This window comes from Scyliorhinus canicula, chromosome 11 (assembly GCF_902713615.1).
Source record: "Scyliorhinus canicula chromosome 11, sScyCan1.1, whole genome shotgun sequence".
NCBI lineage: Eukaryota > Metazoa > Chordata > Chondrichthyes > Carcharhiniformes > Scyliorhinidae > Scyliorhinus > Scyliorhinus canicula.
In genome coordinates, this window is record NC_052156.1 from 4,802,580 (window position 1) to 4,817,960 (window position 15,381).

The 15,381-nt window shown below is 44.4% G+C and overlaps 1 protein-coding gene across 1 annotated transcript in view; it reads right to left on the bottom strand.

Annotated features, from left to right (window-relative positions):
* Positions 1-15,381, bottom strand: part of txnrd3 (thioredoxin reductase 3) — a 79,213-nt gene that overhangs the window by 13,091 nt on the left and 50,741 nt on the right. The window contains exons 10-12 of the mRNA XM_038812132.1: positions 14,749-14,841; positions 11,795-11,871; positions 3,759-3,915 (exon numbers count right to left, since the gene is read on the bottom strand). Of these exons, the coding sequence (XP_038668060.1) occupies positions 3,759-3,915; positions 11,795-11,871; positions 14,749-14,841 (327 nt within the window). The remainder of the gene's footprint in view (positions 1-3,758; positions 3,916-11,794; positions 11,872-14,748; positions 14,842-15,381) is intronic.

Here is a 15,381-nt window from a genome sequence, read left to right on the forward strand (position 1 = left end):
CAGTTGGGGTCCATAAGCCCCCCCGCGGTATATCGCGAACCGCGGTATTGCGGAGCGCGGTATAACGGGGGACTACTGTACTGGAGCAGGAGATAAAAGATGCGATTGGGAGGATGCAGTCGGGGAAGGTGGCAGGGCCGGATGGGTTTCCGGTGGAATATTATAAAAAATTTAAGGATAAGTTGGCACCCCTGATGGTGGGGGGGTTTGAAGAGGCGATAGGGAAGGGAGTGCTGCCACAAACCTTGGGGCAGGCATCGATTTCACTGTTGCTTAAAAATGACAATAGTGCGCGGGGGGGGGGGGGAATAGAGCATAGGGTGTCCTTATATGCCGACGACTTGCTGCTGATTACGGAACCGAGTGCGTCGATAGGAGGAATATTGGAGCTGCTGCGAGTGTTTGGGTCTTTCTCAGGGTACAAGCTGAACCTGGACAAGAGTGAGTATTTTGTGGTGTCTCAACCAGGGGTGGGGGCGCTGCCATTCCGTAAGGCAGGGACTCACTTTAGGTATTTGGGGGTGCAGATTGCCCGGGAATGGGGAAGGCTTCGCAAGTACAACACCACTAGTTTAGTGGGGTGAGTGAAAGCTGATCTGGCACGGTGGGATGGTCTTCCTCTGTCACTGGTGGGTCGGGTACAGGCGGTTAAAATGAATGTGTTGCCGCGATTTCTGTTTATTTTTCAATGCCTACCGATTTTCCTGCTATAGTCTTTTTTCAGGGAGATTGAGGGAAGGATTAACTCGTTCAGATGGGGAGGGAAGGTGGCCAGAATGAGGAAGGTGCTGCTACACAGAGGGGAAGGGAGGCAGGGGGTTTGGGTCTCCCGAACCTGATGTACTACTACTGGGCAGCGAATGTGGAGACGGTGCGGATCTGGGTAAGAGGGGTTGATTCCCAGTGGCTCAGAATGGAGGAGAGACTGTGCAGGGGGTCGGGGCTGAAAGCACTAGCAACAGCGCCGCTCCAGATAGCTCTGGCGAAATACTCGGAGTCCAGTAATAATAGCTTCATTGAAAATCTGGAGGCAGTTTCGCCAACACTTCGGGTTGGGGGGCAGGGTCAAGGGAAATGCCGATTCGGGAGAACCACAGATTTGAGCCAGGGAGGTGGGATGGAAGCTTTCGGAAATGGGAAGAGAAGGGGATTAAGACGCTAAAAGATTTGTTTCTTCGGGGGTCGATTTGCAGCATTGAGGGAGCTGGAAGTGAAGTATGGGCTGGAGCAGGGAGAAGTGTTTAGATATATGCAGGTTCGTGACTTTGCCAGGAAGGAAATAAAGAGCTTCCCGGAGGAACCGGCTTCCACATTGCTGGAGGAGGTGCCGACGGCAAGGGGAATGGAGAAGGGGGCAGTGTCAGCGGTGTACGGAGCTATGTTGAAAAAGGATAAGGCACCACTGGAGGGGATTAAAGCAAAGTGGGAGGAAGAGTTGGGAGAGGTTATAGAGGAGGGGGGCTGGTGTGAGGTGCACCGGAGAGTGAATGCCTCCACCTCATGTGCGAGGTTGTAAAGTATAAACCTGATGGGGCTGGACAGACTGGATGTTATTTCCTCTCGCTGAAGCACCTAGATCAAGGGGTCACAGTCTTAGGATATGGGGTAGGCCATTTAGGACTGAGAGGAGGAGAAATTTCTTCACTCGGAGGGTGGTGAACCCATGGACATCTCTACCACAGAAAGCTGTTGAGGCCACATCACTGAATATATTTGAGGAGGAAAGGTAGATTTCTAGACTCTAAAGGAGTATGGGAAGAGTGTTTGAGTATGCCATTGAGGGGGCAGCACGGTGGCCTAGTGGTTAGCACAGCTGCCTCATGGCGCTGAGGTCCCAGGTTCGATCCTTGCTCTAGGTCACTGTCCGTGTGGAGTTTGCACATTCTCCCCGTGTCTGCGTGGGTTTCACCCCCACAACCCAACGGTAGCACAAAAGAGATGGTGCTAAAAAAAGGTGCTAAAAAAGCTAAAAGGTCTTAAAATTGACAAATCTCCTGGCCCCGATAGGCTACACCCTAGAGTTCTGAGAGAGGTGGCTGAAGAAATAGCGGAAGCGTTGGTTGAGATCTTTCAAAAATCACTGGAGTCAGGGAAAGTCCCGGACAATTGGAAGATTGCTGTTATAACCCCCTTGTTCAAGAAAGGATCAAGACAAAAGGTGGAAAATTATAGGCCAATTAGCCTAACCTCGGTTGTTGGTAAAATTCTAGAATCGATCGTTAAGGATGAGATTTCTAAATTCATGGAAGAGCAGGGTCGGATTAGAACAAGTCAACATGGATTTAGTAAGGGGAGGTCGTGCCTGACGAACCTGTTAGAATTCTTTGAGGAGGTGACAAGTAGGTTAGACCAGGGAAACCCAGTGGATGTGGTCTATCTGGATTTCCAAAAGGCCTTTGCTAAGGTGCCACACAGGAGGCTGCTGAGTAAGGTGAGGGCCCATGGTGTTCGAGGTGAGCTACTGGCATGGGTTGAGGATTGGCTGTCTGACAGAAGGCAGAGAGTTGGGATAAAAGGTTCTTTTTCGGAATGGCAGCCGGTGACCAGCGGTGTCCCACAGGGTTCAGTATTGGGGCCGCAGCTGTTCACCATATATATTAATGATCTGGATGAAGGGACTGGGGGCATTCTAGCGAAGTTTGCCGATGATACGAAGTTAGGTGGTCAGGCAGGTAGTGCTGAGGAAGTGGGGAGGCTGCAGAAGGATCTAGACAGTTTGGGAGAGTGGTGCAGGAAATGGCTGATGCAATTCAACGTGAGAAAATGTGAGGTCTTGCACTTTGGAAAAAAGAATCCAAGCATAGACTACTTTCTAAACGGTGAGAAAATTCATAATGCCAAAGTACAAAGGGATCTGGGAGTGCTAGTCGAGGATTCCCTAAAGGTAAACATGCAGGTTGAATCTGTGATTAAGAAAGCGAATGCAATGTTATCATTTATCTCAAGAGGGTTGGAATATAAAAGCAGCGATGTGCTACTGAGCCTTTATAAGGCTCTGGTTAGGCCCCATTTGGAGTACTGTGTCTAGTTTTGGGCCCCACATCTCAGGAAGGACATACTGGCACTGGAGCGTGTCCAGCGGAGATTCACACGGATGATCCCTGGAATGGTGGGTCTAACATATGATGAACGGCTGAGGATCCTGGGATTGTATTCATTGGAGTTTAGAAGGTTAAGGGGAGATCTAATAGAAACTTACAAGATAATACATGGCTTAGAAAGGGTGGACGCAAAGAAACTGTTTCCGTTAGGCGAGGAGACGAGGACCCGTGGGCACAGCCTTAGAATTAGAGGGGGTAAATTCAGAACAGAAATGCGGAGACATTTCTTCAGCCAGAGAGTGGTGGGCCTGTGGAATTCATTGCCGCGGAGTGCAGTGGAGGCCGGGACGCTAAATGGCTTCAAGGCAGAGATAGATAAATTCTTGATGTCGCGAGGAATTAAGGGCTACGGGGAGAATGCTGGTAGGTGGAGTTGAAATGCCCATCAGCCATGATTGAATGGCGGAGTGGACTCGATGGGCTGAATGGCCTTACTTCCACTCCTATGTCTTATGGTCTTATGTGCAGAGTAGGTGGATTGCCCACGCTAAATTGCCCCTTAATTGGAAAAAAATTATTGGGTAATCTAAATTTATAAAAAAAACAAAAGAGTATGCCATTGAGATAGAGGATCCCATTGAAAGGTCTGGTATAATCGAAGGGCCAAATGGCTTACTTCTGCTTCTATTTTCTATGTTTAAGGAGATAACACCGTACCTTCATAGTAGAACCTGTGTAGAGCCTGCGTGCTAGCAACTTCCCAGCCTGAATAGCAACGGGTGTGAGCTCCGGCTTGCCATCAATGACATCTCCTATCGCGAAGATGTACGGTATATTGCTCCTTTCTTCATTATCCACCAAGATTTTCCCATTTCTAAGAATACATTGAAAGTAGACTATTGTAACAAAATATTTTGTTTTGTAAGCTAGTCCGATTTAGATGCTTGAAAACCAACAGCCTCCAAATGCAGTAGAGACATCTCACCAAGCAAAACAACTCTGCCAATTTACTAATTCCCAGATCAGAAGCCTATTATAGATATCAGAGCTTCATTTACAAATCTGAAAATAATCCTTGCAATGAGTGATCATTTCATTTTTAGGGGAGACGGTGGAGTAGAGGGTAATGTCACTAAGCAAATCGAAGGCCCAAGCTAACGCTCTGGGGACACAGGCTCAAATCCCACTATGTCAGCTGGTGGAATTTAAATTCAATTAATAAATCTGGAACATAAAGCTAGTCCCAGCAGTGCTGACCATGAAACTACCAATTGTTATGAAAGACCATCTGGTTCACTGTCTTTTAGGGAAGGATATCTGCCATTCTTTTCTCTCTCAAGAGGTTGCGGGTTTCTGGAACTCTCTTCCTCAAAAGGCAGTGGAAGCAGAATCTTTGAATATTTTTAAGGCAGAGATTCTTGATTAATAAGGGGGTGAAAGGCTATAGGGGTAGGCATGAACGTGGGCTTGAGGTCAACATCAGATCCGACACGCTTTTATTAAATGGTGGAGTCAGCTCGAGGGGCTGAGAGATCTACTCCTAATTAGTACATTCACATGCCTGGATGAACGCAACTCCAACAACACTCATGAAATGAAACTCTCCATTGATATGATTTGTTGGAAAATGTCCTTTAAAGGAGGAAATCTACCACCCTTACCCAGTATGGGCTACATGTGACTCCAGACCCACAGCAATGTGGCTGACTCTCAACTGCCCTCAGAAATGGCCTGGCAAGCCACTCGGGTCAAGAGCCAATTGGGGATGGGCAATAAATGCTGGCCTTGCCAACGATTCCCTGCCCACATTCCACAGGAACTTAGGGAAAAGGGGACGTGGCTTTTAAATTAATTCGAAACAAACAAAGGCAACAAGATGCTATGGCAGCTGTTTAAGGGGAAGCTTAAAACACAGGAACAGAAGTAAGCCATTCAAGCCCACTACGTCATTCAATAAGATCATGGCTGATCTGGTTGTGGCCTTAAACCCCCCCCCCACCACTCGGCTATCAAAGATTTGTCTAACCCTGCCTCAATGACCAAGCCGCCACTGCTTTTTGGGAAAGAATTCCACACAACTCAACTTTTCAACAGAAAACATTTCTTGTCATCTCCATCTTAATCAGTAGATCTCCTACCATGTCTCCGGTTCGAGTCTGTCCCACGAGTGGAAACATCCTCCCAGTATCTACCGATCAAATCCGCGCAGGATCTTATATGTTATATGTTTCAATAAGCCCTTCATCCCTAGAATGAGTAGAGTGAACCTTCTCTGAACTGCTTCTATTTTATTTTTTCAATTGAGACTAAAACTGTGGTCGCATCAATGCCCTGTACAGCTGCAGTAAAAATTCTCTAATGTCATATTCCATTCTCTAGCAATAAATGCCAATATTCCATTTGTCTTTCTAATCACTTGCTGTACTGCATATGATTCATGTACCAGGACACCCAGATCCCCCTGTACCTTTGAGGAACTACCACATCATGAGAAGAATACATTAAATGGTGATTTTATCTTATTCCAAAAAAGTCTAAAACCATCATGGCCTGTGTTTGGCCAAATGCGTCAATTTAGTTCAGTGGGCTTTAGCAGTGATGCAGAAGTCATATGGATTATGCTGTTCTCCATGAACGCACTCCGTAAATTACCAATCCCTCCGTAGGTTTCACATTAGATGAAATTATAGCATTAAAACATAGTTAATTCTGCACAATGAGAAAATGTCATGTCAAACTTCACTTTTGAGGGAACATTTAAATAACAGCCCAATCCTTCAGCAGCTGGAGTTATTCAGAGACTTCTGCTGTACTGCTATAATGTTCCAAAAATTGCTGGATTTCATAGGAAACTGTGCCTTATGAATTATTTTTATTTGATGGTAGGCAGCAAAAGAACTTAGGTAAAAAGATGTTTTCACTCTAGGTAATACTGAAGGGTCTGCAATACTAAAGTTGCACATCAATACACATGGATGCTATATTTTGCAAGAAGTTAAGACTACCAAGCAATAAATGAAAGCAAGACAAAGGGACATGGTGTAGAACAAAATATTTTCAGAACACTGCTACCAGGGTTAGTTTTCTAGAAACAATATTTACAGAACAATCAAACTCCATTTACACCAACACTTTAATGCTAGGGCACTAATCAGGCCAATATTTATCCCTCAATCAACATTACAGCAAAACATTTTTTGGAAATTTAGAGTACCCAATTCTTTTTTTTTTCCATTTGAGTGGCTATTTAACGTGGCCAATTGACCTACTCTGCACATCTTTTTAGGCTGTGGGGTGAGACCCACAGACGTGGGGAGAATGTGCAAACTCCACACGGACAGTGACCCGGGGCCGGGATCAAACCCGGATCCTCGGCGCCACGAGACAGCAGTGCTAACCACTGCACCACCATGCTGCCCCCAAAAAACAAATTATTAGGCAATTATCACATTATTGTTTGTGGGAATTTGCTTCTCTGTTTCCTATATCGCAGTGACTACATTCCATAAGTATCTCATTAGCCATAAAGATGGAGTGGTTGTGAAATGTGCTATATAAATGCAACCTTTTCCTTTTTTCTCATTTGTCAGTAACAGATCTATAATCACTAGCTTCATATCAAGCTGAACTAAAATAAGTATAGCATAGCCATATTTGGGGGAACTAAAGTTGCACTTATGGACATATTTCCTAGTGAATAAAGTTACATGAAAACTTTGTACGCCTTCTGCAATGCCAGTGTCATAACTAGGATTGCAGAAATGAACTAAGCAGAAAGTACACCTGAGGAGCTAGTGTCAGCAGCATGTGGAATTTCAAATAACTTTAGAGGTGACTTGCTTTACAGCAGAAGCCTCTCAACACCAGATGTCACCTCAATGGAAGTCTCACAAACAACTGACTTCAGCTTTGTTATTGGGCGTTCCCCAATAGAAATAGGATTGCAGCCAAATTTAAAACTGCCAAGTCATCCTACCTCTGCAAAAAGGGGACATTTATCAAATGAAATCCAAATCTAATCATAAACAATTCAAGGGCAACACAATTTTTTTCTCCTTTTTTTTGGCACAAGTCACTGTTTACACTGCCCTTTTATTTCACAGATTAGCTACTAATTAGAAGACTTCACAATATAATATGTACCTTCAAGATAATGGAAATGAGTTAAGGTGACGGGAAAGAAAATGAGAACTCTTAGTAGCGAAACCTGGCACCTGCCAAAATATTTCATTGAAATCCTAGAACATTGAAAATGCATTTCATTCACAAGGTGCAAGGGTGGATATTCACATATCAAATTCTCACACAAAAATTAGGAATTAAGTAATCAACTCAATTACAGTCGTGACCGCAAAACCAGGCATGAGATAGGGTGATGGAAACCACAATTAACAGCAGTGTCCTATCGTGATATCAGCCATGACTGAATGGTGGAGCAGACTCAATGGGCCGAGTGGCCTAATGCTGCTCCTATGCCTTATGGGGCAAGTTTCTGATTGCTATCCTTCATAGGTCAACTGTCTAATCACTCACTTCCTGCAAACTACTGACAAGTAAACAACAAGACGGTTGTTTGGGTGAAGTACTGGAGGCCTGCCCGAGTGCATTATCTGTGCTCCAACATAAAATGTTTTTTTTTTAAGTACAAAGACCATCAGCCAGGTTTAGTTCATAACACAGTCGGAAGATTCTGGGTTCAACGCACACTCCTGGACATGATCCACGTTGGCATATCAACAATGCAGAACCCCTCTATTGCAGTGGGAAAGATATCAGAGGAAACGTTAAAAAGTGACCAATTACTTTCTCAGTAATGTTTATTGAGCGGTTAGTCACTTGTCTCGTTGCGGTGTACACACACACACACACAAAGAATTCGCTATCTGCTCATTGTTACGACAGCAGGAAATTGTGACAGATCTATCCATAATTTTGTCAGCACCAGAATAATATTGAACTGTTTAAAGAGGATCCATTTTTTAAAATATAAGAAAAGACAGTGACCAAAGATGGCAATGTTTGATGTCTGGTATTGTAAATTGACCACTTTTCTGGGCAGTTCCTCTCTGGATTGCACTGCAGGCCTGCCCTGGCAACTTGCATGGAATTTAGCATTTGTGGGGGGCTCACAGTCAACTTCAAAAAGGGACTCTTGAAAAGACAACTTTAAAAATGTTAAGTGCTGAATTTTAATCAGCAGCAAAGACATCCAACAAATATTCAACACCCCATGGAGGATGAAATAATCCCATTTCCTGTTGGTTTCAACAATCTGAATGCGTCAAAGGTTTGAGCTAAAGGATCAAAAATGTGATTACATGGAGCACATTTCCCGCCCGCCCTTCGTTAACTACAAAACATGGGAATTAATTCCTTTCATGAAACACACCGCTAGGCAGCTTTAGGAAGAGATTTGCCAAGTCAGACAGAGATAGGTCATTAAATTCATCTGGAAAAACTGAAGCAGTAAAAAAATCTATCTTTCTCTGAAGCGATGGTTGTCTCCAGCATGGTGCAGTTATCTGAACTTCAATTCAACTTTTATAAAATTAATTTACAGGATGGGGGTGTCGCTGGCAAGGCCAGCATTTATTGCCATCTCTAGATTGCCCTCGAGAAGATGGTGCTGAGCTGTCTTCTTGAACCGCTGTAGTCCTGGAGGTGTAAGTACACCCAGTGCTGTTAGGAAGGGAGTTCAGGGATTTTTGACAGTGGAGGATGGCAATATAATTTTGGATGGCGAGTGGTGAGAAATGTCCAGGCGGCGGTGTTCCCAGGTACCTGGGTGGTGTTCCCACGTACCTATTGCCTTTGTCATTCGAGATGGTAAACCGGCAGGTGGTTTAACCTCAGGTTAAACCACCACCAGTCAGCTCTCCTCCTCAAAAGGGAAAAGTAGCCTATGGTCATCTAGGACTTCGGTGACTTTACCTAGACCTAGACGTTAGCGATCATGGGTTTGGTGCTGCCTAAGAAGCCTTGGTGAGTTCCTACAGTGCAGTGGCAGGATTTATTTTTAAAACATCAAACTTCTGCAATGTCAAACAGCTACAATGTTCAGTTACTTCTGAGATTTGTGCGCACATTTGTGTGTCTTCGTATTTTTGTTTTCAGGTTTAGTAACTGATAAACTTACTCTTTCTTCGACTCAAGAAAGCCTAGTTTGATTTGCTCCTTATTGAAAAGTCATTATATTTGGATTTGAACCAGGGGCTGGTTTAGCACACTGGGCTAAATCGCTGGCTTTTAAAGACCAAGGCAGGCCAGCAGCACGGTTCAATTCCCATACCAGCCTCCCCGAACAGGCGCCGGAATGTGGCGACTAGGGGCTTTTCACGGTAACTTCATTGAAGCCTACTCGTGACAATAAGCGATTTTCATTTCATTTCAAATGGCGTTTACAGGGAGAGCTAAATAAAGGGGAGCTAGGTCATTACATCCGAGTCACTGTTCTAAAGTAAATAAAGTTAAATAAAATGCCATATATATGTAAACCTTATGGCACAAGCTTTGTCAGTGATGATCAACTGTGTATATGCTTGGGCAGCACGGTGGCACAATGGGTGAGCCTTGTTGTCTCACGGCGCCGAGGTCCCAGGTTCGATCCCAGCTCTGGGTCACTGTCCGTGTGGAGTTTGCACATTCTCCCCGTGTTTGTGTGGGTTTCGCCCCCACAACCAAAAGATGTGCAGGCTAGGTGGATTGGCCACGCTAAATTGCCCCTTAATTGGAAAAAATTGATTGGGTATTTGATGGAACCATCAATTCACCAGACACATGCTTTCCGATATGAACAGTGGTTTTAATCTACTTACTACAGAGCCAGCCTGTTACCCGTTGATGAACTCTCGGTGAATTGCAGGCTGACTCTGGACAAGGGTATTTATACAGCAGCACAAGGGGGAGGAGTCGTGGGCGGAGCCAAGGGTGGAACCCTGTACAAACTCCTGAGCATTCCCAGTGCTACTCCCCCTAGTGGTCGGATAACGCTAGTGCGTTTACAACGATACAATGTGAATTACCAAGTTACATTCACCATAGTACTCTAAATTATTATTTTTTTTTTAAACTGTGTATATGCGTTCAATATGCTTTTGCAAAATTTGAGCTATCAAACTGCATGATAATATTCCCACGTGCACAGAATTTTGAATCTACAGTTCTCTTACCATGGAGAAACAAAACAAAAGGGATATGGGGAAGGGGGGGTGGGAAAGAGTGAGCAGTAAACTAATTTTACACTTATACCACCCATTTAAAGGGCGTTAACAGCTATACTTTAGACAGCAGTTATAAGTATCCTGATGGAAAATGAGGAGCTTGGCCCTCTCCCCACTGACGAACAACTCCACATAATGTTTGGCCAACCACACAGAAGGTGGGGAAGTGCCTCAATTTGATTACTGATAAAGAGAGATTTGGCAAGGAGGAGGAAAAAACCCAAATCTTACATAAATAAAGACTTGATTCAGAAGCAGACACTTCCTCTGCTACATACACGCAAATTACAGCCCAGAATGGTACAGGATCAATAAAAATGCTGCCGACAGAATTGACCTCTGCTGTTTGGAAATCTTGCAACACAGAACTGTAGCTTTGAAAGTACTTTGAGTCCATGTTTATCCATGCAAAGTGTAGCCACCGAAGTTGGCCATTCCCTCAAGACAAAATGGAGGAACGCAAAGCTTGCAGGGTAAAATGGACAAAGTTTGCAGCACAAGCAGGCTGCAACAAGCCACTGTGGATTCTGTCTGCTAAGAGAGCAGAGAGCACCGAAACGAACATTCCGCATACTAATGAAGCAATCTCCGGGACAGTTAGCATAGTAATGGAACGATCCCAGGGACAAAGGACACAAATAGGGAAGTGATTGCAACATTGTCTGGGAAGCCAGACACCCCGGCACCAGCAGGGTTCGAAGACAAAGCACCTGAAGGCCCGCCCAGTAGTCGAGGGACAGCCTCAGTATTGGGGGGGATTCAAACAAATCGATTGGGAAGAGACCCAATCGATCCCCGGCAGATAGAGGGTCCGCCCAAAAGGGCGCAAAGCCCTGGGACCTTTAAGAGACAGGTCCCAAACTCAGTTTGTTCTTCTTGACCAGCCCTCCTCTCTTGACCAGCCCTCTCGACCAGCCTTTACCGAAGAAGACCTTGACCGAGAGAGAGAGGAGAGGTTCGGACAGCAGCCGCCAGCAAGTAAACGTCTCACAACGATCGCTACCAGAGATAGACACTCCTGACCCTTTTTAACCCGTACCAATCTGAAGTCTACGGACCCAGTGCAGAGCAAGAGGCCATTGTCTCCCTGATCCGGCAGTTCCTTATTCAGATAAGTATTGGTCTATTTAGTGGTAGGAATAGTTTAGTCATCTTAGCGTGTGCATGAGTAGATTATAATTGTAATATAATAAACTCATTTGTTTGAACTTACTAATTGGTGTATGGTTTTATTGCTTTGAACTTGACCTTGAAACTTGTGGCGGTATCTTAATGATACCTGGTGACTCCAAAGCTAAGTAACGAAACAGAGCCAAATCGAGTGTTAAGCACACTCACCCAGAACGAGCAACAAAGTACTGTGCCATTTAGAAGGAAATTTACATTTGACAGAAAATTTGAATGAAACTATTAGACTTCTCCCCACCTGCGATCCCCCAATCTGAATTCCAGCTTTTTCCCCAATATTTGCAGACCAGTCTCAGCTTCAACAATTTTACTACCAACTTTAATTTTGTAAGAAACACAACTTACTTTTCATTGAGATGAACGCCAATCTTGTCTAGGCCAATGTACTTGGTGCAAGCATCACGTCCCACGGCGACTAACACCTAAAGAGGAAAGCCAGTATCACGGTTCCTGGTTAATTATTAAAGACAATTTCCCATACCCCTCGAGGCCATTAATGACAAACAGGGAAATTTTTAAAATAAATGTATCATTCATTCAGGTTTACTCGGAAACTAGGGTACTTCTCCAATCAGAAATAAAACCACTATTTAAATAGTTAGTTATTCTGAACCCTTGCCCTCTAGATGCCCAGCACATCAATCATCTCAATCTAAATTTACACCGGGGAGAAGTGCCAAATTACCATAGCTATTCATGGATCAAACATGATCCAATTTCATCTTCTTAAGGGTATTTGGGGACAGGCAATCAATGCTGGTCAAGCCAACAATGCCCACGTTACATGACTGACTACTGTACCTTTCAAAATGTAGAGGTTAGCACTGCTGCCTCACTGCACAGAGGACCCGGGGTCAATCCTGATCCCTGGTCACTGTCCGTGTGGCGTTTGCACAACCCAAAGATGTGCAGGTAGGTGAATTGGCCATGCAAAATTGCCCCTTAATTTGGGGGGGGGGGGGGGGGGGGGGGGGGGGGGAGAAATTGGGCACTTTCAATTTTTAAAAATTATTTTTAAATGTAATGGATTTGCAATTAACTAGATCAAATGGAGCTACAGTTCTCTTAAATTACATTATTCCTGTCCCCATTTTGTACATTCAATTGAATAGCTACACAACTAGGCTATTTTTTTTTTTACATCTTATCAAAACATTGACTTTACACACATGTAGCGCAAGAAGCAGCAGCATTGCAGCTGGTGCTATTTACAAGGATAGGCAAACTTGTGTGCTGAATCCCTAACTCCCTCTGTGACACCCTTTTCTCCCCATCTGATCACTGGTTGATTTGGAGTTAACTAATCTTAATGAGACCAGGTTATACATGACTGGGCCTAGCACTGTGGCAACTAAAAACTTCTCCCACTGTAATCCTGTTTGTGCCATGTGAACACAGCATCCATCTGGACTCCCCTTCCACAGAATCATAGAATTTACAGTGCAGAAGGAGGCCATTTGGCCTTTCGAGTCTGCACCGGCTCTTGGAAAGAGCACCCTACCCAAGCCCACACCTCCACCCTATCCCTGCAACCCAGTTAGATAATCTGATATATCCAGAGTAGATTCACACAAAGAATGCAGAGGTATTAGCTGCTTGTGTCGAAATATCAGGCAGTACTAGTGGGTGCCACTGGGATCAGTGCTGGGACCCCAGCTTTTCACAATATATATTAATGATTTAGATGAGGGAACAAAATGTCATATCTCCAAATTTGCAGATGACACAAGTTACTGGGGCTGTTTAGCACAGGGCTAAATCGCTGTCTTTGAAAGCAGACCAAGGCAGGCCAGCAGCACGGTTCGATTCCCGTATCAGCCTCCCTGAACAGGCGCCGGAATGTGGCGACTAGGGGCTTTTCACAGTCACTGCATTTGACGCCTACTTGTGACAATAAGCGATTTTCATTTCATTTCAAGTTGGCTGGGAGGGTGAGCTGTGAGAAGGATGCAGAGATACTTCAGTGTAACTGGGACAAGTTGAGTGAGTGGGCAGATACATAATAATTTGGATAAATGTGAGGTTATGCACTTTGGTAGCAAAAACGGGAAGGTAGACTATTAGCTGAGTGGTAATAAATTAGCAGATGGGAATGCAAGAGACCTGGGTGTCCTCGTGCACCAGTCGCTGAAGGTAAGCATGCAGGTGCTGCAGGCGTTAAAGACAAATGGTATGTTGGCCTTCATAGCAAGAGGATTAGAGTACAGGAGCAGAGATATCTTGCTGCAATTATACCTTGGTGGCCACATCTGGAATAGTGTGTGCAGTTTCGGTCTCCTTATCCAAGGAAGGATGCTCTTGCTCTAGAGGGAGCAAGAAAGGTTTACCAGACTGATTCCTGGGGTGGCAGGACGGACATATGAGGAGACATCGAGTCGGTTAGGAATGGATTCGGTGGAGTTCAGAAGACTGAGATGGGATCTCATCAAAACCTATCAAATTATAACAGGACTAGACAAGGTAGATGCAAGAAGGATGTTCCTGATGGTGGGGGTGTCCAGAACCAAGGGTCACAATCTGAGGATATGGGGTACATCATTTAGGATGAGGAGAAATTTCTTCACCCAGAGTGGCGAGTCTGTAGAATTCTCTACCACAAAGTAGTTGAGGCCAAAACATTGTATGTTTTCAAGAAGCAATCAGATAAAGCAGTTGGGGCAAAGGGGATCAAAGGATATGGGGGAAGATGGATTCAGGTTATGGAGTTGGATGATCAGTCAAGATCATAATGAATGGCGGAGCAGGTTCGAAGGGCCAAATGGTCTCCTCCCACTCCTGTGAACTTCCAAACAAAACATCTGTGTCCTTAGAACAAAAATAACCCAAAGGTTTTTTTTGCCAAATACACTGACATGAAATTGAATTCTTTAAATGTTGAGGGCAGTTGGAGTGGTAATAATAATAATAATCTTAGTCACAAGTAGGCTTACATTACCACAGCAATGAAGTTACTGTGAAAATCCCCGAGTTGCCACATTCCGGCACCTGTTCGGGTACACGGAGGGAGAACTCAATGTTCAATCCATCTAACAGCACGTCTTTCGGGACTTGTGGGAGGAAACCAACGCAGACACGGAGAGAACGTGGAGACTCCGCACAGACAGTGACCCAAGCCGGGAATCGAACCTGGGACCCTGGCGCCGTGAAGCAACAGCACTAACCACTGTGCTACCGTGCTGCACCGTGGTATTTTGATAGTCACGATATAAATTGTTTTTGTTCAAGCACCATTTTATACTTCTATTTCTGCAACACCTTGTCTATTAAAACAGATGAATAGCAAAAAGCATTGCACTCACAGTGTTGTATTCTTCCTCAATGACCTCTGTACTTATTGTGGCCCTTGCAGTCACTTTAAGTTTTCCAGGTGTTCCAGCCTCCAGCTGCTCAATCTACAAAAACAAATTGGGTAACAAACCTGAGGCATACGGCAGTTGTATAGAAAGCTTGGAAAATGCAAGAAGAATGATTTGGAGTTTTAAACTAATTTGATGACATGACAATTTAGAAAAGTTGGCAAACTGACCAATACTTATGAACTTTAAGGGTGTTTTACGAGACCCTGGGCTAGTGCAAGGTCAATTCTAACCCCATAGGATCAGGGGTCCCAACATAAATTGATTAACCAATAATTTGTATATAGTTTCCGAGACCTTTGACTTCTCTAATGACTTACAGGCACCAGATTTGTAAGCAAAACACAAAATCACTGTTTATTTACAACAAAAGATGAGATAAAGATAATAGAACAATTGTTTGCTCATCAAATTATTCCCCCCTGCACCATTCCACCCTCCACCCACATACACACGAGACACACATAGTGGGGAAGGGATCAAAATAATGGAGATTATAAAGAGAAGTGAGAGGAGTATCTTTGCTGCTGAGATTGCAGCCTTTGTAGACGGCATCTTCCAGGGATGCGAAGCGAT